The 26,325-nt window shown below is 36.7% G+C and overlaps 2 protein-coding genes, 1 non-coding gene and 2 pseudogenes across 5 annotated transcripts; 1 reads left to right on the top strand and 4 right to left on the bottom strand.

Annotated features, from left to right (window-relative positions):
• Window positions 1-4,659: 4,659 nt before the first annotated feature.
• On the top strand, window positions 4,660-7,730 carry LOC137716047 (protein LIGHT-DEPENDENT SHORT HYPOCOTYLS 10). Its single transcript, XM_068455441.2, has 2 exons — window positions 4,660-5,477; window positions 7,435-7,730. The coding sequence occupies exon 1, from the start codon at window positions 4,882-4,884 to the stop codon at window positions 5,440-5,442; it is 561 nt and encodes a 186-aa protein (XP_068311542.1). The 5' UTR covers window positions 4,660-4,881; the 3' UTR covers window positions 5,443-5,477; window positions 7,435-7,730.
• A 5,580-nt stretch (window positions 7,731-13,310) lies between these two features.
• LOC137715596 (uroporphyrinogen decarboxylase 1, chloroplastic) lies at window positions 13,311-16,783 on the bottom strand. The gene is made up of 6 exons (XM_068454937.2): window positions 16,656-16,783; window positions 16,404-16,552; window positions 15,334-15,716; window positions 14,919-15,203; window positions 14,498-14,733; window positions 13,311-13,996 (listed from the first exon to the last, which is right to left on the bottom strand). The coding sequence occupies exons 1-6, from the start codon at window positions 16,676-16,678 to the stop codon at window positions 13,834-13,836; spliced, it is 1,239 nt and encodes a 412-aa protein (XP_068311038.2). The 5' UTR covers window positions 16,679-16,783; the 3' UTR covers window positions 13,311-13,833.
• A 565-nt stretch (window positions 16,784-17,348) lies between these two features.
• Window positions 17,349-19,464, bottom strand: LOC137715091 (peptide-N4-(N-acetyl-beta-glucosaminyl)asparagine amidase A). Its single transcript, XR_015960488.1, has one exon. It is a non-coding gene; the product is annotated as a peptide-N4-(N-acetyl-beta-glucosaminyl)asparagine amidase A (transcript).
• A 2,171-nt stretch (window positions 19,465-21,635) lies between these two features.
• On the bottom strand, window positions 21,636-22,437 carry LOC148697769 (peptide-N4-(N-acetyl-beta-glucosaminyl)asparagine amidase A pseudogene; annotated as a pseudogene). The gene has a single exon (XR_015960487.1). The product of XR_015960487.1 is annotated as a peptide-N4-(N-acetyl-beta-glucosaminyl)asparagine amidase A pseudogene (transcript).
• A 718-nt stretch (window positions 22,438-23,155) lies between these two features.
• Window positions 23,156-25,357, bottom strand: LOC148697768 (peptide-N4-(N-acetyl-beta-glucosaminyl)asparagine amidase A pseudogene; annotated as a pseudogene). Its single transcript, XR_015960486.1, has one exon. The product of XR_015960486.1 is annotated as a peptide-N4-(N-acetyl-beta-glucosaminyl)asparagine amidase A pseudogene (transcript).
• Window positions 25,358-26,325: the final 968 nt, after the last annotated feature.

The raw sequence follows: 26,325 nt of genomic DNA, 5'->3' as shown, positions 1-26,325 counted from the left end.
AATTTTCTGTTCAATTTTAATTTGTACCTATATATTAATTTCTTTTTGTGCCCATATTTTTTAAAGTTTATTTGTATTTGTACCCATATATGTTTTTTTATTTGTACTTTTTATTTTGCTAGATGTACCCATGCTAATTATATGTACCCATTCATGTAAAACTTTTTAATCTTAAAATGTACTCATTCTTGAATATACCAATTTGTTATATGTAAAATGTACCCCTTTTTTTATATAAAATCTATTCAAATTTTTTCTAATCCATTTTTAAACTTATATGGGTACATTCTTTTTTCTTTGATTTTAAAATGTATCCATATCAATAATCGAAGAAATTTACTAATGTTATTAAGCCTAATATCTTTTGTTTTTTTTTTTTGGTGATTTTGAAGAATGCACCCATGCTTTGATACAATAATTTTTTTGGTTAATTTTGATGAATGTACCCATGTTTACACACACACACACACACACACACACACACACACACACACACACACTATAGTATATTTATATTTTAATATTTTTAATCCCACAAATTATGGTTTTTTATTTAAAATCTCATTTATATAAACAACTAAAATTTTTAATTTTTAATTTAAATAGTAACGTACATAGAAATAAATTATCACATTAATTTCAAGGACCTTAATCAAAAATTAAAAACCAACAAGGTTTAAATCAAAGAAAATTCATAGCTAAGGACCGCATCCAAAGTCTTCCTATTTTTTATTTTTAACTTTTCACACATTTTTTTTGTTAATTTTTGTTATTTGATATTTTTCAATTCATTCGATATAACATCCAGAAATTAAAAATGTGTGTAGAAGAACAAAAGAGGTGTGTGGATATAGCACTACCCTTCATATATTATAAGGAAAACTAATGAAAATGACTTGAAAATTTTGAGTTTTAATAATAAGGACAAAATAAAGGGTAAAGTGAATAGTACTAGGATTGACTTTTTAGTGTAAAAATATGATTTTTCGTTAAAGTGAACAGTACCACGAGCTTTTCGTTAAAACTCCCATTATTATATAGTATTCATCACTAAGCATCATTATTGGCAGCGTTGTGGTATTCATATTATACGAAAAATTGTCTTATGGTGACGGGGCCTCCTCGACAAAGCACCAAGGCCTCTGCTTGATGACACGGATGGTAGCCTTAGTTGATCGAATTGTGGTTTTAAGTATGCGTGTGTAGATAATCGTGTTCAATAAGTTAGTAAACTTATAATTTGAACTATTCATTTTTCATGTTCTCACTCATAGATCATTTTTGTAAATTTCACTAAAATTGAAAATCATTTAGCCATTTGATTATTATCATCAGGAACATTTCATTAGTTATCGACATCACAAGGTTGGTTTTTATTTTATTAGGTCGCACTTAGATAATTAAACAGTTTCTGACTTAAGTAAACTTTTGTTGGAAACATATTTCAATATTACCTAAAAAGGATAAGTTCAAAATATGAGATAGTGTATATATTAAAAAAATTAAAAAAATTATGAGATAGGGTATATATCTACATTGGTATATGCAATTAAATCAGAATTGCAGTATAAAGGTTGATGTGGCAATGTTGCCTATTTAATTGTCTTATAGACAAAGTTTGTCACTCAATGAGTTAGGCAAACCAAGTAGGCAATATATATATATATGGGATAGGATCATATTTTTACAAATATTTTTATACTTCTTTGTAGCCTTTAAATTTTATAACATCTAAGGGTTCTTATTTATTCATTAAATAACATAAATGCTTATGTTGATTTTAACTAATATTAAAGATTTTAAATTAAAATTAAAAAAACATAAAACCTGGAAGAAAATTAAAATTAAAATTAAAAAAAAGGAAGAAACCCTAATCGTGAAAATAAGAAAGGAGGCTGCAACCTCTATCTCCGATCCCCAGGTCTATAACTTCCATGCTTGAACCTCCACTACATAAACAAAACAAAACCCTAAAATCTATTATTGTTCATATATGTAGGATGGTTAAATTAGGTTTTGGAATTTTTTTTAGTTTTGTCAATTCATGTATTTGATGGTTTTTCTACCCTTTTAGTTTTTCAAATAAAAAAAACCAACTATCTCAATATGCTTTCCATATGTTTTGATTGTAAGTCGAAAGTATGTGTTGTGTTCCTGCAAGGCTTTTGATATGTTGGTACCTATAAGAATGTATGATTTTGGTTCTAGATTATAATTTAGATATTGATTTTCTTACCTTGCTTCATTTTTATTTTTCAACAATCTTTTTTCTGTTACGCAAGCAAATCTCTAATGTTTCTTACGATCTTACTGTGGCAATAGGAGCATCAAGCTTTGCACTTATTTGGGTTAAAATTCTGATTATTTGAACATTGCAGACCTCATCGACAAAGAAGAGATTTTTTTTTTGTTATTAGGGTTCAATTTCTGATAATTTATGTAACATCCCGACCCGGGCTCCACCATATCCTAGGCTCGACTCCGCCATAGCACGATATTGTTTGCTTTGGGCCCCGATCGCGCCCTCACGGTTTTGTTTCTGGGAACTCACATGAGAACTTCCCAGTGGATCACCCATCCTGGGATTACTCTAGCCCAAACTCGCTCAACTTCGGAGTTTCGATGGAACCCAAAACCAGTGAATTCCCAAAAGGCCTTGTGCTATATGGAGGTGGGCATGTACATATAAGGCATAGAGGATCCTTTCCCCTGGGCGATGTGGGATCTAACAATCCACCCCCCTTAGGGGCCCGACGTCTTCGTTGGCACACTTCCAACCAGGGATTGGCTCTGATACCAAATTGTCACATCCCGATCCAGGCTCCACCACATCCTGGGCTCGACTCTGCCGTAGCACGATATTGTCCACTTTAGGCCCCAACCACGCCCTCATGGTTTAGGCTCCACCACATCCTAGGCTTGACTCCACCGTAGCACGATATTGTCCGCTTTGGGCCCCAACCATGCCCTCATGGTTTTGTTTCTGGGAACTCACACGAGAACTTCCCAATGGGTCACCCATCCTGGGATTGCTCCAGCCCAAACTTGCTTAACTTCGGAGTTCCGATGGAACCCGAAGCCAGTGAGTTCCCAAAACGCCTCGTGCTATATGGAGGTGGGCATGTACATATAAGGCAGAGAGGATTCTCTCCCTTGGGTGATATGGGATCTAACAATTTATTTATTTATTTATTTTATTCTATTAGATATTTGTTTTGATTTAGATTAGTATTTTCCTTATTAATTATGATCCACATCATCATTCAAGTCATTTAATGTTTAAAACTCTTCACATCACTCTTAATCTAGACCTTTGAATGTTATAAAATCTAAAGGCTACACGAAAGCGTAAAAATGTTTGTAAAAGTACTTGTTCCTTGATCCAACCCTATATATATATATATATATATATATTTTTTTTTTTTTACTTATTTCATCTATAACATCTACTTTGAGCTTTTAGTTTTGTCATTTTCCTCCACATAGAATATTTTACTATAAAAGGCAACATTACCTATTTTAGGAGAGTAGACAAAATTTATTTATTTATTTTATTCTATTAGATATTTGTTTTGATTTAGATTAGTATTTTCCTTATTAATTATGATCCACATCATCATTCAAGTCATTTAATGTTTAAAACTCTTCACATCACTCTTAATCTAGACCTTTGAATGTTATAAAATCTAAAGGCTACACGGAAGCGTAAAAATGTTTGTAAAAGTATTTGTTCCTTGATCCAACCCTATATATATATATATTTTTTTTTTTTTTTTACTTATTTCATCTATAACATCTACTTTGAGCTTTTAGTTTTGTCATTTTCCTCCACATAGAATATTTTACTATAAAAGGCAACATTACCTATTTTAGGAGAGTAGACAAAATTTGCAAACTCAATTTTCATACCGTTGGAGCTGGCTTTTGTCTACGTGGCTCGTCAAAATGAGTTTGCCTACTCAAATTACTTGTGCGATTAGTAGTTGAGGGTGAGCATTTAGATTAGTTAAACCAAGTTAGGTAATGATAATTATTATTTTTAGAAACTATATTACTATATAATTGTTTGAGGGTCAACCTGCTAATCTTAAATACTGATTGCTATATATGCCTACCCCGCCACCAAAAAAAGTCCAAAAAATGGAACTGTTGATCAAACTAGGAGACCAAGGTAGGACTGAGTTCAATTTCAGTCATCGAGTTTTTGTTTCTGTAGCATTTGGAGGACTTACCGGCTACCAATGCATTGAATAATTAAATTTGGAGTCTTTACAAAAATAAATAAACACAAAACGTATTGGCAAAGAATTGAACTGATAAAGTCCATGAAATTCTAGAACTTGTTCACATGTTAAATGAACTCACCTTGACCAAATTAAACTAATATTATTGCAAACTTCCAAGGATTTTATGCTTTATTAATGGTAAATTTTAATTCAGTATGTGGCTTCCTGAATTGTTACTACATGCTAATTAAACTAAACCCCAAGCTAACTAGGGTTACTCCTTAATCACCAGGGTTTAAACCATAGTACAAATTACGCTAATATAGTCGATAATGATTGCTTTGGTGATGGAAGCACAATAATAAAAATTTAGAAAAAAAATAAAGTAATATTAACACTAGCTAATAGTACCATTAAAGCAAGAAAATAATGTGAGGGGGGAAGAAAAAAAGGAGCTAAAGCACTTTCATTGGTCCCATATCATGTCTCCTCACTAGCTAGCGCCCTTGATGTGATCTCTTGTTCAAAATTATTATTATTTTCTTTTTCTTCTCTCCCACTGCAAATTTGTTTTCTTCTCCAGCGAAATTCCTTTCCACCTTCTCTCATACTCGAAGAAATAGTAAAAAACAAAACAAAATTATCACTCGCCGGGATGTCTACCAACAAAGGAAAAGATATAGCGGAAGGATCGTCGTCTGCTTCTGCTACTACTACCGATCATCAACAACAGAAGCAGACTTCGCAGCCGCCGACTCAGCTGAGCCGGTACGAGTCACAGAAGAGGAGAGATTGGAATACTTTTGGGCAGTACTTGAGGAACCAGAGGCCGCCAGTAGCTCTTTCACAGAGTAACTCCAACCATGTGCTTGATTTCCTAAGGTACCTGGACCAATTTGGAAAGACCAAGGTGCACGCTCAAGGATGTGTGTTTTTTGGGCAACCTGAGCCTCCTGGCCCTTGCACCTGTCCGCTAAGACAAGCTTGGGGCAGCCTTGATGCACTGATCGGACGGCTGAGAGCTGCTTATGAAGAAAATGGTGGGTTGCCAGAAACAAACCCATTTGCAAGTGGGGCTATAAGAGTCTATCTGCGTGAGGTGAGGGACTCTCAAGCCAAGGCTCGGGGAATTCCGTACAAGAAGAAGAAAAAGAAGAGAAATCTAATGAAGGCAAATCTTGACCATAATCCCAACATCTCCATGCAGCAATCTTGAATCTCGACCGATCGCCCGTCTTTCTCCACAAAATGGTAATTTCATATGTTGCTATTTATAGTATAGTAGAATCTATAGATGGATTGCTTTTGATTTGGCTATATATAACAGCATGAAATTCAGCTTCATGAATTATATAACCAGCTGAATTCTGGGTTTTTGTCAATTATGTTACATGAAGTTTTCAGTCCCTGATTATTTCGATAACAAAATTTCAGCCAATGTATAATAGGTAAAGAGAGAAAATAAGTATGCTAAAGGACGTATATATGCATCTTCAAATTGTAGCGATCTAGCGATCTCAATTCAGTAATTCGTTATAAAACCCTACGGCATGAATATTTTAAACCCTAATTGCAGAGCAGCTAGCTAGTTGCTTAACTTTATTGTTAAGAGAAAAGACATAATAACAGCACCTTAATTAGTAACTTTAACTTAATTATTTTCTTTGACAGACATTTGAAAGTTGAAACAACCTAAGTATCTCTCTCTCTCTCTCTCTCTCTCTCTCTCTCTCTCTCTCTCTCTCTCTCTCTCATGCAAAATTATGGGTTTTTGTGGGGTTTTTCAAAAAATATATATAATATTTTCATAAATATGTTTTTGCCTTTTTGTATTCATGGCCCTTTTGGGATTCTGCACGATCTTGTGCTCGCCATGAATGGACACAAACAGTATCACTGTTGACATTCTTACTCTCATATATATATATATATATATATATATAATGTTTTTGTCATAATCTTGATGCAATTTTATGATGAGAGATCTAGATGGGGGCAGTGCGTACGTAGGATATATAGACCAAATGCTTATCTATCTCCTGGGTGTTCATGACACATTAGCCATTAATTACTAAGATCTCATGTACCATTAACACTAAATCTTTTCAAGCTGCACAAGATTTGTCTTGACCTGACATTAAATAATTTACATTGCTTTTTCTTCCCTTCTTTATATTCACTATGATGGAATGTCATTATCTTGGTTAATTATTCAGTATGCAATGAATTGACCTCTGCACCTGAACCATTTTGTCTTTTGCCTAAATCGGATGGGATTAATGCTAGCGGTAACTGCTTAATGGCTTGATTAGTTTTCGATAAAAACATTGTACGTATTACGTGTTGTTTGGATTACTACGTACATATGATTAAACATACTAATCCAAAATATTCGTTTTGTCCAAATACAAAATTAAAATTGAATTACTACGTGTATCGAAATAATGATTAGTGTGTGTGTGTAGTTTGAGGAATGCTAAGGGAATTCTTTCAATAGTGGGACTCATTATAGACTTTGCCAAATCATGTTTTTGGCACAATATTTGTTGGCATGGGAATTGACGTCTGTGAGGTGACAGTGAGTTCATAGAGAGTCACACTTTGAGAGAGTCTCCTTATCATTATCCATATAGTTGATCACAACTGCTTCTGTAATAATGTCCTAATTAATAAGAAAACATTTAGTTCCAAAATAAGAAAACAAGTTTAATATGAAGAAAGTTGAGGTTCCACCATAAAAACAATTGACAATATAGGAAGTACCCCAACCTCTTAATTATAAGCCCTTGCAAGGTTTCTCCTTTCACCAATATGAGACTCTTTTATCTTCACATCCTCACACGCCCCTCAAGTGTGGGGATTTTCAAGCCAAATACGACGTGGACAACACGAATTGGGTGACGTGAAGCACATGTGGCCGTTGGGCTTCACACATGGGTCAACCAGCTCTAATACCGTGAAGAAAGTTGAGGTTCCACCATAAAACCAATTGGCAATATGGGAAGTAGCTCAACCTCTTATAAGCCTTGCAAAGTTTCTCCTTTCACCAATGTGGAACTATTTTACCTTCACATCCTCACATAATCTGCTTACATATATTTTGTTAAAATGCTTTAACTTCACCATTTACAGTTTAATCTACGCCAAGTGTTTTAATTAATCTAATAAATTAATTCTTTGAACTCCTATATCCTCATACTAATTTCAGGCGCCAAATAGATTTCCAACCCGAATGCACCAGGAAAGCTTTGGAGCCCCCCTCTGGACTGCAGCATTCAACTCCATGCCATCAAGTCCTTTTGTACTATTTTCTTTCGCATTTACTTGTTATTTTATGAGGATTGAAACATGAAGGCGGTGATGCATGAAGCTGAATTGAGTTCATTAGTAAGTTCTCTCTATGGGCTCTATATTGCTGCAAAAGTAGTATTATATTGTTCCTAATTTTGAATTATGCTGGTTGAGAATTTTACATATATATGGAATTATTGTGGTTTCTATGAATTTTTATATATACAAACTCTATGATCAACCATCCACATTTGAATGCTAATCAAATGAAAATTGAGCTTCTTGTTTGTTCAAAAGATTGATTTCTTCTTCAGACTCTTATCAGACTGTGTGTCGCTAAATCATTTATTCGTTTTTTATTTACAATTAACCCATAGTCCTTTGTTTTCCCTAGGCATCTAGGGTTTTTCTATGTTAAGGATACAAGCGTCCTTACGTAATGAAAATTGAGACTTAGGCTCACCAGGAAGACGGAGTTCTCTTCTAACTCGTACCCTTTTGATCGGTGGATTCAGATAGGTGAAGAGTGCTTCATGCTCTCTACTATTCTCCTTTAGTGCATTAATCCAACTTGTTTATCTAACTGTGTATTGGCGTGGCCTCCTCAAATCTAGGGATGGCCATTAGGTACCCAAAATAACAAATGGGTATCTTGATACTTGTTTTAGTACTTCATCGCGAGCCAAAGGAAGGGGTACCGGTGAGTCTGGTTACACAATGAGTACTGACAACTGTGACAGCTGAGACGTAGGAGATGTTGATGATGACTGGCTCCATTAGAGATTTGGGTCACTGATGGCTGGTTTCCCATCCTTATGGGCATAATTACATTGAAGCAACATTTATCAGTTCTTGAAGACCTCGGAGATATTGATGACGAGATGAATGACTTAAGGATAGAGATGTGCATCAATTCCTACAACATGATTTAGTTGCTAGAATAATGCTATTTGGATTTGATAACATTGTTGACCACCTCTCTAATAGATATCGACCCTACTTATAAAACTCATTAATATAATAATAGATATCAACCATACTTACAAAATTCACTAATATAATAACGTGGTCAGGAGAGTGGTTAGTAAATGAACTCCAAATATCAGCACCCTATTTGCTAACTCATACTTCATGAACCGTGTTGAGACATCCAAGTCTATTTTATATATATATATATATGCATGCCCTCATATCATGTAGCGCATGTACTAATGAAGTTTCATGATGCTGTTACTATTGACGTTAAAAATATCATCATGCACTCCTTAGTGAAGATCGGATCAGACGATTGGCTAAAAAAAATCATCATGCACTCCTTCTCAGTGAAGATCGAATTGGATGATCGGGCTGAGGGTTGCCCTTTCTTTCCTTCACTCTCCGTTCCCTAATATGAAACCTGAGTCATCAAAGCCTTTCTCACTCGACTAGACCAATCACCATGTATGACTATTTGAATAACATTATTAATTAATTAGTGTCTTTTACTTTTGCCGTGCACATTGACGGTTGCTTCATACCAACTAGGCAACTATATGTGCCTCCTCATTCACGGAAGGGTTTTTTGCTTCATACAAAACATGGATTAGCAACACAACATGATCGTTATCATATCGAATATCTCACCAAGCTTCTTCTTCATGTGTGTGTACATGCACAATAGAACATTAATTTGTACAAAACTTCTTGAAACAAATAATTGAATAGATTTTGAGAAATTAGATAGTCATTTCATCATGGACGTGAGAATATCATATACAAAACCCTCCAAGTCCATGGTAAAATGACATTAGTCTCTCAAATTGTCATGTCTTAAAAGAGTTTTGTGCAATGTTCTATCGTCTATGCCTACTTGTGCTTTAGATCATGTATTGAAATTTCTGCACATGTGTGTGTGTTTTCTGATCTAGTCATCCATCTGAACATCTCGTAAAGCCTTTCGGTATGGTTGTCAACGTTTCATTTCCTTTTTGATGAGTGATGAAATTGTACAGATTCTCTACACTCATGAGTGAGGGGATTACTTAATATATCCCAGCTTAATTTAGTGACTTTTATTAAGACACCACTATTTTCCTGTTATTTTTCTAGTCACAACCTCTTCAAACAATAATTGCAACTCCCACAAGCTTAAAGTCACAACCTCTTTGAGATGGTTGTTTTACAAATGAAAGGAATGAGCTCTCAGAGACCACTTCAGGTTAGTGGCGATTTCCATTAGGAGTTCTCTTCTATCTCGTACCCTTTTGATTGGTGGATTCAGATAGGTGAAGAGTGCTTCTTGCTCTCTACTATTCTCCTTTAGTGTATTCCAATCTAGTTGTGTATTTGTGCCACCTCCTCACATCTACGGATGGCCATTAGGTAGCAAATGGGTATCTTGAAACTTGTTTGCGTGCATCACGAGCCAAAGGAAGGTGTACCGGTGAGTCTGGTTTCACAATGAGTACTGACAACTGTGAAATCTGACACATAGTAGATGTTGATGATGACTGGTTCCATTAGAGCTCTTGGTCATTGATGGCTGGTTCTCATCTTTATGGGCATAATTATATTGAAGCAACATCGGTTCTTGAAGACCTCGGAGATATTGATGATGAGATGAATGACTTAAGGATAGAGATATGCATCAATTCCTGCAACATGATGTATCTCAAATGCTTTGAACTTTTAGAGCATGTTTTCTGCATCATGGATCATTAAAGGTATTGAAAGACATAAGAAATCGATGGTCAAAATTCAGTAATTTACGATTACACGTAGATATATTAGTGGAATAATGCTATTTAGATTTGACACCATTGTTGGTCACATCTTTAATAGATGTCGACGCTACTTATGTATATGAAATCCACTAATATTAATAACGTGGTCAGCAAGGTGGTTAGTAAATAAAGTCCAAATATCAGTACCCTATTTGCTAATAAGCTTATACTTCAATGAACCGAGTTGTGGCATATATTTTCTATATGTGCATTCCCTCATATGATGTAGTGCATGTACTAATGAAATTCATAATACTGTTATTATTGACACTAAAAATGTCATCATACACTCCTTTTCAGTGAAGATCGAATTGGATGATTGGGCCGAGGGCTGCCCTCTCTTTCCTTCACTCTCCATTCCCTAATATGAGCTTCTTCTTCATGTGTCTACATGCACAATATAATATTAATTTGCACAAAACTTTTTGAGACAAATAATTGTACAAATTTTGAGAAACTAGAGTCATTTCATCATGGACGTTAGAATATCATGCACAAAACCCTCCAAGTCCATGGTAAAATTAATGACAGTAGTCTCTCAAATTACATCATGTCTTTCAAGGAGTGTTGTGCAAATGTTCTGTCGCCTACGACGACTTGTGCTTGAGATCATATACTGAAATTTCTGTATACATACATACATATATATGTTTTCTGATCTAGTCATCCATTCCAACATCTCGTAAAGCCTTCCGCCTTGGTTGCCAACGTTTCATTTCCTTTGATGAGCGATGAAACTGTACGGATTCTCCAACACTCATGAGTGAGGGGATTACTTAATATATCCCACCTTAACGAGTGACTTTTATTAAGACACCACTATTTGCTTTTCCAGTTACATCCTCTTCAAACAAGAATTTGCAACTCCCACAAGCTTAAAGTCACAACTTTTTTGAGATGGTTGTTTTACAAATGAAAGGATGAACTCCAAGACAGGTTAGTGTCATTATTTTAGACAAACCCTAGATCAAATATAGATTACATAGATAATTAATAGTTTAAATATGATTGACAATCTAATAACACAACATGTCGAATCATTATACAAGAGAGAACACTTTTTTCATGTGCGTAAGTATATCTACTTCTTTACTTCTTAATGTAAATAACTAATACAGTAAATATTTAAAAAAAATGTATATTACGTATATTATCTATGCAAACCACTCTCTTTAATTATGCTCCTAGCAAATATTCCCTTGATTGTTGGTGATAAAATTTGATAAGTGTAGGCCATATATATATATATATATATATATATATGACATCTAAATTCTAATTAACCTATTAATCGGATTTAAAAAATTAGCTAGGGAAACTCAAACAAATAGATCACCAAAACCTAAGTAGTATATACCAGGAGGAAAAGGATCGGGGAATCTTAAGGATTTCGTGATCCCGATCATTCATCATCGTACATCGTGCGATCAGTTTTTGTTAGGTGCTATTTACATTTAATTTTAAATTTTAAATTTTAAAATAATTTCTAACAATATGATATACGATGGACAATCGCGATTATCAGATTTCTAGGATCTTCAGGAAAATGATCCGGCCGGGATCCAGGTTGCGTGTCTTTCCATGCAGATTGCAGAGTCACAGATTCAATAGTCTGTACGTAGGCAACAGGCATCCCATGAGGGTGATGCCAGAACCTGTCATCTCATCTCCCATCACCACGTAGGTTGTATCCTAAAGTGAGAGAGTGGAAAATCTTTGCAGATCGCCACCTCACCTCAAAGTGCGTCGATCCAACGAGGAAAAGGTTTGGACCACAAAACCGACACACCACCAACTAGCTAGGGTTTTTGTAAATTAAAAATAGTAATGTATAAAACAATACTATTGACTTGGTGATCTCGATATCAACTTCAAAAGATCAACCAATTATTTGTAAATCCATTGCCATTCATCCTGATACAGGATTAAGATAATCAGGGCTCCCCAAGTGGGAACATAATTTTTCAAGAATTTTCTCACCACACAACCATCCCAAGTTCACTCATCAACTTTATTAACACTATATTTAAAGAGATAGATACGTGATACTACTTTTTTTTACATTTTTTGACATCTTTTTATGAGATTTACTTTGTAATGTATTTTAATGATCCAAAATATTTATCTTTTAAGCATTCTCTCAAAGATCATGTCTACCAAAAATCACCAAAATTTGAAACCATATGACCGTTAGATTAAGATTTTAGAGTTTATTTGTAGAGCCGTATTCGTCCATTTTCTTCACTACAAATGAATGTCTTAAACTTTTAATGGTTTTGAATTTATCAAATTTTTTAGATTATATATAAATGATGCTCTAAAAGATAGATGGTTTTGATCGGTATAAAACATTACGGAGTAAACTCCACAAAAACGTGTCAAAAATTGTGTTTAAAAAAACGATGCTACATATCTGCTCCATATTTGATACCCAACTTTGTCCCTTTTATTAACTTTGTTGTTCATAATTAAATTTAACATATTAAAATTAATATACAACCCTTTTTACATACACCCAGTAAATTCTCTCTTTCAATTTTTTTTAAAGAACTTTTATAACATGAATACACTTCATCACGGCATTATGTTACAATCGCATGCTGTATCACTGAGACAAAATTGTGGCTTTTACCCTTATCACATAAGTTGTTCTCAAATTTTCAATTGCTAGGTCCCAAAAATAATCTGGGTGGTCGACTGGGGTGTTACGTGAAAAAAATTCTTTATTGATAGAAATAAGAAGTTTATCAGGCAACTAAGCGCCTAATCGAAGATTAGCACTATCTTGCATCCAAAAACAGAAAAAATCAAATGCGCGCTTAGAAGAATACAGAAATGTTCACGGCCTAGTGGCTTGAGTCATGTATGTATAATAATACTCAGTAATCGCATATGAATGAGGTAAATGAGCTAGCTAGCTTACTACTCAGTGCATCTGAAGAATTGCAGAGAGAGAGAGAGAGAGAGAGAGAGAGAGAAAGAGAGAGAGAGAGAGAAAGAGAGAAAGAGAGAACATATCAACAAGATGAAATGCAAAACCTGATGAACTTTTCACTGATTAATGATGATGTATTACAGTAGCCTTGTCTATATATTGAGCTCTCAGCTTCCTAAACAAACTGCTAACAGAAAATACTGAGAGACTTCGAAAAAGATGATTACAAGGGATGGCACGTAGACCACGCATATTCTAACAAAGAACATTACAACATACTGGTTTTGTATGACGAAAGAGAATGGAGAACGATTACTTGTTCAAATCGGTAGAATTAATGGATCAGCACTCTGTCAATATATGCAAATGTAGATAGTAGGAGAAATGATAGCTAAAACTAATTTCTTCCAACAAAAAGAAATTCATTTATTCATACCAGATATCGTTGTTACAAAAAGAATTGAATCTGACACGTAAGCTCTCCTTTCAACACGGTCAGAACCTTAGAGCTCCGGTGAACCCTCAACTACATGCGGAAAGAGAGACCAAGCATGCTGCTACAAGAATATGCTGTGAACTCTCAACCGAAGGCCAGCTTGTGAAATAAAATTTGATGAGTCTAGACAACCAATTCCCTCGGTGTTTGTGTTTCAAGAAATGTGTCATAATTCAAGCTTCTTGCAACTTCGAAGAAATGTTTAACTGCTTCTTCAGGTGTCCGTACAAGAACACCATGCCCTAGATTGAGAATGTGTCCCCTTGGCCCAGCAGACCTCACCACCCTGAAAATATTGCGTTAATTTCAGAATTACACACAATCCAGAACTGAAACCAAACCACAAAAGATCAAAACACTAAAATCCCTTTGACGATCCATATAGAATAAAGTAGAAGTTAACAATCGTTTGAAGAAACTTTTATTTAATTGAACATCTGAGCCAGTAAATGTTTAAGGTAAGGAATAAATTCCAACCAGTTCCCAAGTGCTAAGCTAGTTTTTTTTCTTTCTGTTTAGTTTTAGGTGGGCCTATGGACTCCCTGCCACGCCCCTCCCCTTTCCTCTTACTAGCACAAATGTGATATACTACCCAAATGTTAGTTTTAGGCATATCAGTTGGAGAATCCAATCTGGTACAAATTTAGGCAATTGGCTACAACTGATCTCACTACCCATTTGTTTTCTACCATCATATAAACCAATGTTCCACACATACCCAAGTTCATATTGAGGTAAAGTTTTGAATAAAATTAGTTGCAAGTTTTGAGATTTTCCCATAACAAACCTTTGAATTTCTTCGGTCAAGGAAGGAAGAGGAGAAAATAGGTAAGCAGGATCCACATTTCCCTGTACACTGATCTCACTACCCAACCGTTTTCTACCATCAGCTATGTCTACTGTCCAATCGAGCCCAATCACGTCTACACCAGTTCCTTTCATGCGCTCAAGAATGCCACCATTCCCATTAATGTAGAGAACAAGTGGTGTTTTAGGGCATCTTTTCCTTACTGAAGTCACGATCTGCAATTTAAGAACAGTAACGTGTGAGCAGAAGGAAAAGGAAGCAACTTATATGTACCTATAAAGAAAATCACACGTGCAATTTCCATATGCACCTGTGTGAAAAGGATTCCATTTAGGGAAATATATATGTGACACTTAATAACGTGTGTCCCTACTCCTTATGCATATATCTCCTTCCTCACCTCTTGAATATAAGGCTTCGACCAGCTATCCCACATGGCTGGTGGTAGTTGCCCACCCCATGAATCAAATATTTGTATGCAATGTGCCCCTGCTTCTACTTGGAAAACAATATAGTCTGATATTGCCTGAGTCAAATGCAAAAGAAGAGCCCTCAATACATGTGGTGATGTATGGCACATGCTCTTTATTTTTGTATACGTGGAAGTCGAACCCCCTTCTACTATGTATGTAGCAATCGTCCATGGTGCCCCTACGAAACCCAAAACAGCAGCATGCCCACCAACCTGAATGAAAGAATAACTGAGAGAAGCATGTGTACGAACATTGAAAATATAAGAAGACATGTAATGATCATTCACAATCTAATAAAGTCGATCTTCTTTTTCAAGCATGTAATAAGTGTCTAATAGCTACCTCCCGCCGCAGTATCTTTAAGGATTCCCCCACAAAGTGTAGTTTGTCCAAGTCAATCGGATGCAAGGTCTTCAAGCCCTCTTCAGAGACGATGGGTGACTGAATAACAGGACCCCTGACGTCCTCTATGTCAAAGGGAACACCAAATGCAGGTAGAGGCGTAAGTATGTCAGAGAAAATAATCACTCCATCAGGACGGAAAGCTTCCCAAGGCTGCAAAGAAATTTCCACAATGAGGTCAGTTGTCTCTGACCTCTCTCTGAACGATGGATATTTCTCTGCAAGCTTTCTGTAAACAGCCATATACCTTCCTGCTTGGCGCATCATCCATGCTGGAGGCCGACTTACAGGATCTCCTCTTGCAGCCTTAACCAAGAGTGGATCTGGGAGCAGGAAGTGGGGAGTTTAAAAACAAAACAAAAAATGAAAACATCTTATATAACAATGAAACCACATCTTCAGAGAAGAGTTCCTAAAATTAAACATCAAACGAGAGAAAATATTAGAGGACATGGCTCAACATTATTTGTTGCAAGTATTAGTATGCATTAGCAAATATAACAGCTAACACATATTCTAGGGCAGCTTCAATACTGATGGACTTTTAGGGCAGCTTCAATATCGATGGACTTTTCTTTTCACCACATTACAGGGATAGTCTTAGAGCTCTCACAACATCACAGATGCATGACCAAGAGTGTCTTCAAAAACCTTTTCTTTGATCCTTTCATCGGTCGGTCCTAAATCGACCCTCGAGAGACTCTATTCTTTTAAATTCATCTTCTTTTTCGGTATCAACACACATTTATGACTTCATATGTCGAACACAAAACACCTTACATTTTCGATGACAAAATAGAAGCAACTAATCAGAATCTGGGTACTGAGAATTAAATTACTCTTTTTTTCTTATATTCCCAATGGAAATTACTCATTGACTCACAAAGAAAACCAAAAATCAACAATAACCCATATCACATAATATAAAAAGGATCCCTAAAAACCAACCAAACAATTAGACTTGAAAAAAAGAACATATATTTGCAAAGTTGGGGGGAAAAGAAGCATACCAGAAGAGGAAGAGCATGTTACAGAAACCTTTCTGTGGGGGCATTTTCTTTTGGAAGGAGCCGATAATCCAGTGAGAGCAGTAGAAGTAGAAGTTGCCCCTGACCGCACGAACAAGCTCGATGACTTCCATCCCAGAGAGCTGTTCACACTGCACATACCAAATTTCAGTTTTAAGGATGCCCCAAGTGGCCCAAATGCCAAATTTAAAGTCAGAATTGAAGTTCAAGAAGCAATGGAGAGAGAGAGATTGCCTGGCCGGAGCGGATAAACCCATTTCGGATGGATGGAGAGAGAGAGAGTGAGGGGGAGGGGGAGAGAGAGAGATGAAGAAAGACAGGAACAACGGTAAAGTGGACGATTTTTATTACATTGGGCTCTGCCATGGAGGCCCTGTTTGACCAAAAAAAATACAGGAAGGCCCAAGATAAAAGTAAAACACGAGCCAAGACGAGTCCCCTTGTTTTTTACTTGCCGTGATTTGCTTTCAAAATTTTGACAATACGAGTTTCGGCATATCTACAGATAAAAGAATTTTATGGCGAATAATTTAGCGATCTGTAATCTTGATTTAGATTTGAGTAATTTTTATTTTGATTCTCCTTCTTCTTGTTCAGTTAGTTTTATTCGTGAGAATCGACTTGAGATGTTCCCGTTTAGATTTATAGTTTGTTTGGGTTCTTGCTTTTAGCCTCATTTTTTTTTTCAACCAAAAAGAAAACCTTTTGAATAGAGAAAATTTTGAAATTGTGATCCAAATAGTGTTTTAAATTGCGGTTCACCTTCATGTGGAAACACTAATTTTATGTATTCATATTCCACATTCATATGCACTCTCTAATTAAGAGTTGAGTTAAAAGATCGCGTGTATTCAAAAAATACAAACGTGGTCATCGATTTCGGAATGCTATAATATTTTAACTAGATCGTTCACTCACGTGCCTATATGACAAAAACAGCCTCGTAGCTTTTCTCATATATGTTCGATATTTTGTAGCACTGATTATATTGACACATCCACAAAGGATAAGATTGAATACAACATACTTACATTTTTATTTAAGGTACCAACAAACAGGAACCCTCCTTAAAATTTCCGGGAGGAGTCCTTTTCTATATCGCATGAAGATGCATCGATACGAGTAAGCTAGGCACCGTCATTGTTCTCAAGTGAATCGGGGACCAGGAGAGTTCCTTTGAGCACCAAAAGGCCAGAGTCTGCTTAAGCCAAAATCCAAATTAGACTCCGGTTTTTTGGTGCACGTAAACCTCACCTTATCATAGAGTATGGTGTCGTCTGAGCTGCTTATGTTTCTGAAGTAACAGGATTTGCCACCATTGAATCTATACACTTGCTGTGTACTCCCCAGTCCGCTAACTACGGACCTGTTCTTTATAACGATAGTACCCTCGGCATTCTGCAGATTGCTGAGAGAGCTGTTGGAGAATCGGGAACTAGCACTTGCAGACTTCTTCTCGATAAATCCCAGTTCGACATTTGTAATGTACTTATATGTTTCTTTTGCTTGTTCCAACAAGTCAATGTACAAGTAAAAAGGAAATTTTTTGTTTGATGACGTTGAGTGGATAATGGAGGATGGCGGCCTGATATGAACTGTATCGTTGAAATGGATGGTCTGATTCACTATCTGCGTATTGCCATCATTCTTCATGACCATTGTATTACTGTAATGGAAGTCTTGAATCGCATCAGTTGTGATATTCCCATAGGAGGACTTCACCCATCCAGTCGATGACACAGACCTGCCGACCCTTGTCAAAAATGTGCCATTTAATCCCTTGAAATCCAAAACCAATGAAACAACAAGGGGCAAACTACTATGCTTCGAAAGCTCTCCTTCAGTTTTCGTGCTCCGCTTGTCCAACCAAAGATGCAAATTCGCGTCAAGGAGCCAAACATTCGAGGCATTTGTAACACTAAAACCAAACTTGTGGCTCTTCCCATCCAATATCTTCCCTAAAAAGGGCGTGATTTCAATATCATAAGAAGGGAGATTGTACGAGCCAATCGCAGTAATTGGACTCCACAGGAGGGGATTGAACCCTCCAGTGAAAATCACAGTAAAAGGCCAGACTGCACCAACAACCTCACCATCTAAACTCACCACAACCTCCCTAAAGGGCCCGTTTCCAGGCGTACCGCTAAGATTGTTTGCAGCAATGTACTCATTCGGAGGATTTGAATACCAAAACTCATCATTCTCATGAAATGAAACATACACCTCCAACACAGCCCTATAAGCATTCTGCGGCATCTTAAATTCCTTCAACTGTGTATCGGTCGAATTCTGGATTTCAAACCACAACCCATCATTCAAAGGCAGATTTCTCGAAATGGGCAAGATCAAATCAGCCCAAGAATGGTACCCAGAATCCAAATTTACCAAATTTTTCTCATAGTTATAATTCAAATTCTTCTCAGCAGGGTAAAAATGGATGCTAATATTCACATGGTATATCCCAGTATATCTTTCATTTACCAAATTCCCAAGATAAACAGCTAGTGTTTGATTGTTCTGAAGCAAAGAATAGTACCTTGTGATGTCCTTCTTGACACTCCAAACAATCCCATTCTGCGTTGGCTCAGCCGTGCAGCCCCTGAGAAGCTCAACGCCGCCGAGCCAAACCCCGAAAATCCGATCAAATTGCGTCCCTCTGCAGGTGGCTTTCCAGTCGAGGACAATTTTGGAAAATGAATGAGATGGGCAGTAGGAGGGAGGGGTGTAGTTAGCAAAGACTGGAGGTTTGCCGTATGTGTACCCGAAGTCGTGCTGGAGAACGTGCTGGGTGCAGGGCTTGGTTTTGGGGAGTTCGATGGGTTTGGTTACTTCGAAGTAGAGAGTTGGTGCGGCAGCGTTTTGAGGGGTGGGTTGGGAGAGGAGCTCAGATCGGAGAAGGTTGATTTTGTGGATATTGGCGGCAGAAAAGAGTGGTTGGTTGAGGAGGAGGAGGAGGAGGAGGAGGAGGATGGCCAACGGAGAGGCCATGAGTGACTCACCGGTGGTTGAGCTGTCTGTTGTTTTGGCGGGTTTTACTTCGTCTTGGCGCTATTATTTATTTGTATTTATTTGTTTATATTTTATAAAGTTTCTTGGAGTAGAAAACAATGGTGAGTTGGTGATTCTATAAACTGAATTAAATAATTTCTTAAATGTACTATTTAAATTCCATCTACAAAAAATAAGCGCGGAATTAGAATCCTTGACTCTGATTCGATTCGTTCGAAAATCATCCATTTTTAATTGAAAAATCAAATTTAATTTTTCATTTACATAAAGTCTTAAGAATTAGTAAGTACTTAGAGCGTTGCTACCAATATATTTAAGTCACACTAGTGTAGCAGTAATGTTATTGAAATCAAATTCATGATGCGTGATTCTTATATATAGATATCATACTCACAATATGGTAATTTTCATATGGGGTAAAAATAAAAAAACATTATATAAATGTAACTTGAAACATAAATATAATGGAGAAACAAAAAGTGCAAAACAATCGAAGGCGATTTGATTGATGAGATGATAGCTCCACCAGAAGCTAGTACCCAAAGTGGCGGATTCAAGATTTCAATATTGGGTGGTCCTAATTGTAAAAGTTTCAAAAAAATTTAAACGAAAATAACATTGAAATTTTTTTCAACAAACTACTATTTGATGTTAGAGAGAAACATTCCAAGATTAGATTGTTTGATCTAATCAAAATAAAAAATCATATGGACTAACAAAGACATAATATATATATATATATATTAGAAATTTTTATTTGCACTCTAAAAATATCACTTTATATTTCAAACTTTCTAAAATGAGAAAGAAATCTATACTTACGAGAAGTGCAAAATGTGATTTTTAAAGTATAGATAAAAGTTGTCTATAAATTTACCAACAATGATCAAATTGTTATAAAAAAAAAATCATACACTACATCACAATAATCATATGAATATTTTCATCTAATACACATAAGCCCAAAATCATAAAATTTATTTGAAATTCAATATTGTAATGAGGTGATGATGGAAAGATAGAGGTGGAATAATTGTGGTGGGGTTCCGGGGTAAGGTTTGTATTGGATGGGTGGATTTGGGGCTTTGTGCTAATTAAAAGAGGGAATTGCATGAGAAGTAGATGGGTCTCGGGTTTGTAGACGAAAAAGAGTTTAAATTTTTTGAATGGCCTGGCTCAAAACGGCACCGTCTAGGCCAGGTCATTAAAAACAATATTAAACCTTCTTCTTCTTTGCTAAATTCTGTTGGGTGCCGTGCTGCAAATTCATGGAGTTCCAAAACCAGCACGGGGACCAGGCAGTCGGGTGCCTCAATGATCTTCACATATGCTTCTCCGATCTTTCGGAGGGTCCTGGGACCACCCAGGTCCTGTAATGGATCCGCCCACCCAACTCAATAAACATAAGTTAAAAAAACCACGAGTTGGTGATCTAGTGGTAAAGGACGAATTACGATGTTTTTTTAAAACTAAAAATTAAAGGTCTTGGGTTCGAAACCCGCTACTGGTGTAGAAACCAGACTTATGGCCTGGGAGGCTGAAATGCTTCTATAAGTCTTTTCGGCTCTCGAAAGGGGTGGATAAACCGTAATTTACCACCAGTTGTCCCCCTTATATATATAAAACCAAGAACAAAAGTTTAAAACAATATGACAGACCAAACCAAATTGCACTCAAAATTGTAAGGGTAGTTCATCTACATTTTCAGTCTTAAGGTTCGGCAGGCTTGAACGAGCTGGAGAACGAACTGGGAAAATACTGCCAAAACCGTGCCACATTTCTCTAATTCGATGTTTGGACGAAGGACTTACAAGGTGTCGTTTTAAAAAGTTCTCTCTTATGTAGTGCATTCCTAAATAATTTAGCCTATGCCCATGAAACTTTCAAGTCAGACGTTCTAAAAACCATTGAAAACTCTCACAATGACTAAGGAGTTGAGTTATAAAAGCTTTGAAGTTTGGTATAAAATTTCTAAATTTTTGAGCAGTGCAAGAAACATCATATTTTGCATAAAAAGGTCTTTCATTTCATTACATAAACTTAGATTTACAAAATTACCTGATATTTACACGCAAGTTGAAAAAATGCACTGCGAGACCGGGAACGGGGCTTGGTATCGGACCCTTGGGTAACGATGAGTTCGACAAATCCGTTAAGGGTGTGACCATGAATCATATGCAGATAACACAAGTTGAAATGATCCAGTTTTCAGAAATCAATCAATTCCAAGTAAAACCATAACCATTTTAATGCAGATACCTTAACTAGATGCTAGAAGAGTATCCACAAAAATAAAATTGAGTACAAAATACTTACATTTTTATTTGACGTACCAACAAACACGAACGCTCCATAAAATTTACCTAAGGAGTCCTTTTCTGCAGCGCATGAAGATGCATCGATACGAATAAGCTAGGCACCGTCATTGTTCCCAAGTAAATCGGGGACCAGGAAAGTTACTTTGAGCACCAAAAGGCAACAGTGTGCTTAAGCCAAAATCCAAATTAGACTCCGGTTTTTTGGTGCACGTAAGCCTCACCTTATCATAGAGTATGGTGTAGTTTGAGCTGCTTATGTTTCTGAAGTAACAAGATCTGGCACTATCGAATCTATACACTTGCTGTGTACTCCCCAATCCACTAGCTACTAAATTGTTTTTCACAACCATATTACCCTCGGCATTCTGCAGATTTCTGAGAGAGCTGTTGGAGAATCGTGAACCAGCACTTGCAGACTTCTTCTCAATAAATCCCAATTCGACATTTGTAACCAATGTATATGACTCATTTGCTTGTTCCAAGTAGTCACCGTACAAGTACAGAGAAAATATTTTGTTTGATGACATTGAGTGAACAGTGGAGGATGGCGGCCTGATATGAACTGTATCATTGAAATGGATGATCTGATTCACTATCTGCGTATTACCATCATTCTTCATGATCATTGCATTACTGTAATGGAAGTCTTGAATCGCATCAGTTGGGAGAGGAGCTCGGATCGGAGGAGGTTGAGTTTGTGGACATTAGCGGCAGAAAAGAGTGGTTGGTAAAGGAGGAGGAGGAGGAGGAGGAGGAGGGCCAACGGAGAGCCCATGAGTGACTGACTGGTGGTCGAGCTGTCTGTTGCTTCGGTGGGTTTTGCTTTATTTTGATGCTCTATTTATGTATTTATTTATTTATATTTCTTTGTTTCTGTTTTTATTGAGTTTCTTCGAGTAGAAAAAAATGGTTGAGTTTTTCTTGTTGGAGAAGACAATGGTGAGTTATTGATTCTATAAACTGAATTAAATAATTTTTTGACTGTGCTATTTAATTTTTTTGTTCCAAAAAAAAATCTTTGATTCTAATTTAATTTGTTCGAAAATCGTCAGGTTAGCCATTTTTATTTGAAGAATTAAATTAAAATTTTCATTTGCAAATAGTTTTTCGAATTAGTAAATAGTGAGTACTTGATTGAAATATTACCAAATTTCTAATTCCAATATTAAATACATTAATCAATTGAAATAATAAAGTGAGAAATAGAAATTGGAATGTCTTGGAAAAACATTGTGTCATATATTTGGAGAGAGTGGACTGTCGCAATTCAAGCGAATCCATAAGAATTCTATGTGGCCCAATATCGTGAATAAGGTAAGGTTTTTATCACAAATTATTCTTGAAATGGATCAAAATCATCATTTTGGTACTTCACTTTCAAAATTAATATGTCGTCACTGACATTCATTATCGCACATCAATTTGATCATTCCATTAAGATTCCATCAACTATTTTGTTAGTTTGGATGTGGGACCCACAAATCCAACAAAATAGTGACATGTGGATTACACAACATAACGGTTTTTATCGCAAATAGTCCCTGACATTGATCCAACTCCTAATTTTACCGCAAATATACATTTTTATTTGAGGTACCAACAAACACGAACCCTCCATGAAATTTACCAAAGGAGTCCTTTTCTGCAGCACATGAAGATGCATCGATACGAATGAGCTAGGCACCGTCATTGTTCTCAAGTAAATCCGGGACCAGGAAAGTTCCTTTGAGCACCAAAAGGCCACAGCCTGCTTAAGCCAAAATCCAAATTAGACTCCGGTTTTCTGGTGCATGTAGGCCTCACCTTATCATAGAGTATGGTGTAGTTTGAGCTGCTTATGTTTCTGAAATAACAAGATTGGGGACCATCGAATCTATACACTTGCTGTGTACTCCCCAATCCCCTAACTAGCAGTTTGTTTTTTACAACGATAATAACCTCAGCATTCTGCAGATTTCGGAAAGAGCTGTTCGAGAATTGTGAACCAGCACTTGCAGACTTCTTCTCAATAAATCCCAATTCGACATTTGTAATGAATGTATATGATTCATTTGCTTGTTCCAAGTAGTCAGTGTACAAGTAAAGAGGAAATGTTTTGTTTGATGACATTGAGTGAATACTGGAGGATGGCGGCCTGATATTGACTGTATCGTTGAAATGGATGGTCTGATTCACTATCTGTGTATTACCATCATTCCTCATGACCATTGTATTACTGTAATGGAAGTCTTGAATCGCATCAGTTGTGATATTCCCATAGGAGGACTTAACCCATCCAGTCGATGACACAGACCTGCCAGCCATTGTCAAAAATGTGCCATTTAAACCCTTGAAATCTGAAACCAATGAAACAACAAGGGGCAAGCTACTATGCTTTGAAAGCTCTCCTTCAGTTTTCGTGCTCTGCTTGTCTAACCAAAGATGCAAATTCGCGTCAACATACCAAACATTCAAGGCATTTGTAACATTAAAACCAAACTTGTGGCTCTTCCCATCCAATATCTTCCCTAAAAAGGGAGTGATTTCAATATCATAAGAAGGGAGATCGAACGAGCCAATTGCAGTAATAGGTCTCCACAGGAGCGGATTGACCCCTCCAGTGAAAATCACAGTAAAAGGCCAGACTGCACCAACAACCTCACCATCTAAACTCACCACAACCTCCCTAAAAGGCCCGTTTCCAGGCGTACCGCTAAGATTGTTTGCAGCAATGTACTCATTCGGAACATTTGAATACCAAAACTCATCATTCTCATGAAATGAAACATACACCTCCAACACAGCCCTATAAGCATTCTGTGGAATCTCAAATTCCTTCATCTGTGTATCGGTCGAATTCTGGATTTCAAACAACAACCCATCATTCAAAGGCAGATTTCTCGAAATGGGCAAGATCAAATCTGCCCAAGAATGGTACCCAGAATCCAAATTTACCAAATTTTGCTCATAGTTATAATTCAAATTCTTCTCAGCAGGGTAAAAATGGATGCTAATATTCACATGGTAAATCCCAGTATATGTTTCATTTACCAAATTCCCAAGAAAAACAGCTAGTGTTTGATTGTTCTGAAGCAAAGAATGGTACCTTGTGACGTCCTTCTTGACACTCCAAACAATCCCATTCTGCGTCGGCTCAGCCGTGCAGCCCCTAAGAATCTCAACGCCGCCGAGCCAAACCCCGAAAATCCGATCATATTGCCTCCCTTTGCAGGTGGCTTTCCACTCGAGGACAATTTTGGAAAATGATTGAGATGGGCAGTAGGAGGGAGGGGTGTAGTTAGCAAAGACCGGAGGTTTGCCGTACGTGTACCCGAAGTCGTGCTGGAGAACGTGCTGGGTGCATGGCTTGGTTTTGGGGAGTTCTATGGGTTTGGTTACTTCGAAGAAGAGAGTTGGTGCGGCGTCGTTTCGAGGGGTGGGCTGGGAGAGGAGCTCGGATCGGAGGAGGTTGAGTTTGTGGACATTGGCGGCAGAAAAGAGTGGTTGGTGAAGGAGGAGGAGGAGGAGGAGGAGGAGGGCCAACGGAGAGCCCATGAGTGACTGGCTGGTGGTCTGCTTCGGCGAGTTGTTGATTCTATAAACTGAATTAAATAATTTTTTTAAGAGCAGTTCCACTGTGAGAAAGGTCGGCTATCTACTATTTAATTCATCTAATAAATAGTAATTGATATTAATAAATAGTAATTATTTTTTACATTTCCACCTCTACATTTGAATAACCCTGTCAATAGGTAGATAAAATAATAATACTTTTTGCAACTTGCTTGGAATTTCCCTTGCACTCTCCACTCCCTCACGTCACTCCCTTTCTTTCCGCTCATCTTTCTCACTTCTCTCCATTTTTCTGAAGTTCCTCTGTCTCTCTCTCTAAGCTCTCGACACTTTCACTCTCTCTAGAGCTCTGAGAGCTCTCACCCACTTTCCTCTTCGAAAATTAAACAAATCAAACTCCAAAACCATGAAACCTTAATCTCTGGGACTAAAGGATCATAGCTATATCGTTGCATGCGTCATCGGACCATCACGGTGTAAACCACCATTGAAGCCGAGAGCTTCAAGATCTGAAACTTGGTTCGATTTTTTTTCGATTTTTTAATTTCGGTTCGTTGTTCAATACCTTTTCGATTTTTTGAACCCACACCTACTCATCTCTATTAGAGAAATAGTACAAATGACAGGCCAAACTACATTGCACTCAAAATTGTAAGGGTAATTCATCTACTTTTTTAGTCTTAAATAGTCTGGCTGGCTTGAACGAGCTGGAGAAAGAACCGGGAAAAGACCGCCAAAATTGTGTTACGTTTCTCTAATTTTATGTTTGGATAAAGGACTTTCAAGGTGTCGTTTAAAAAGTTCTCTATAATATTATAGCATTTAGTCATTTTTAAAGTTTCTCCACCTGATTTTATGTAGTGCATTCCTAAGTAATTTAGTCTTAAGCGCAGTCAACTCGTTTTTGCGCGTTCAAAAAAACCATTGAAAACCCTCCCAATGACTAAGGAGTTGGATTATAACAGCTTTTGACATCTGGTATCAAAAAGCGTTGGGCGGCAAAGAAAAGGGTTGGAAGTCTCATA

This window comes from Pyrus communis, chromosome 3 (assembly GCF_041283825.1).
Source record: "Pyrus communis isolate YQ-2024b chromosome 3, ASM4128382v1, whole genome shotgun sequence".
Lineage (NCBI taxonomy): Eukaryota > Viridiplantae > Streptophyta > Magnoliopsida > Rosales > Rosaceae > Pyrus > Pyrus communis.
Note: the sequence above shows the minus strand (reverse complement) of the source record. Positions and strands in the feature narration are given on the sequence as shown.

Bases quoted from the DNA above. Each gene is read 5' to 3' on its own strand.
- LOC137715596 (XM_068454937.2), bottom strand. From the start codon at position 16,678: ATGGGTTTATCCGCTCCGGCCAG. The intron at 15,717-16,403 runs GTATGCTTCTTT...TCCTGCTCCCAG, and splicing joins AACATGCTCTTCCTCTTCTG to ATCCACTCTTGGTTAAGGCT. The intron at 13,997-14,497 runs GTTTGTTATGGG...CAATATTTTCAG, and splicing joins TTGACCGAAGAAATTCAAAG to GGTGGTGAGGTCTGCTGGGC.
- LOC137716047 (XM_068455441.2), top strand. From the start codon at position 4,882: ATGTCTACCAACAAAGGAAAAGATATAGCGGAAGGATCGTCGTCTGCT.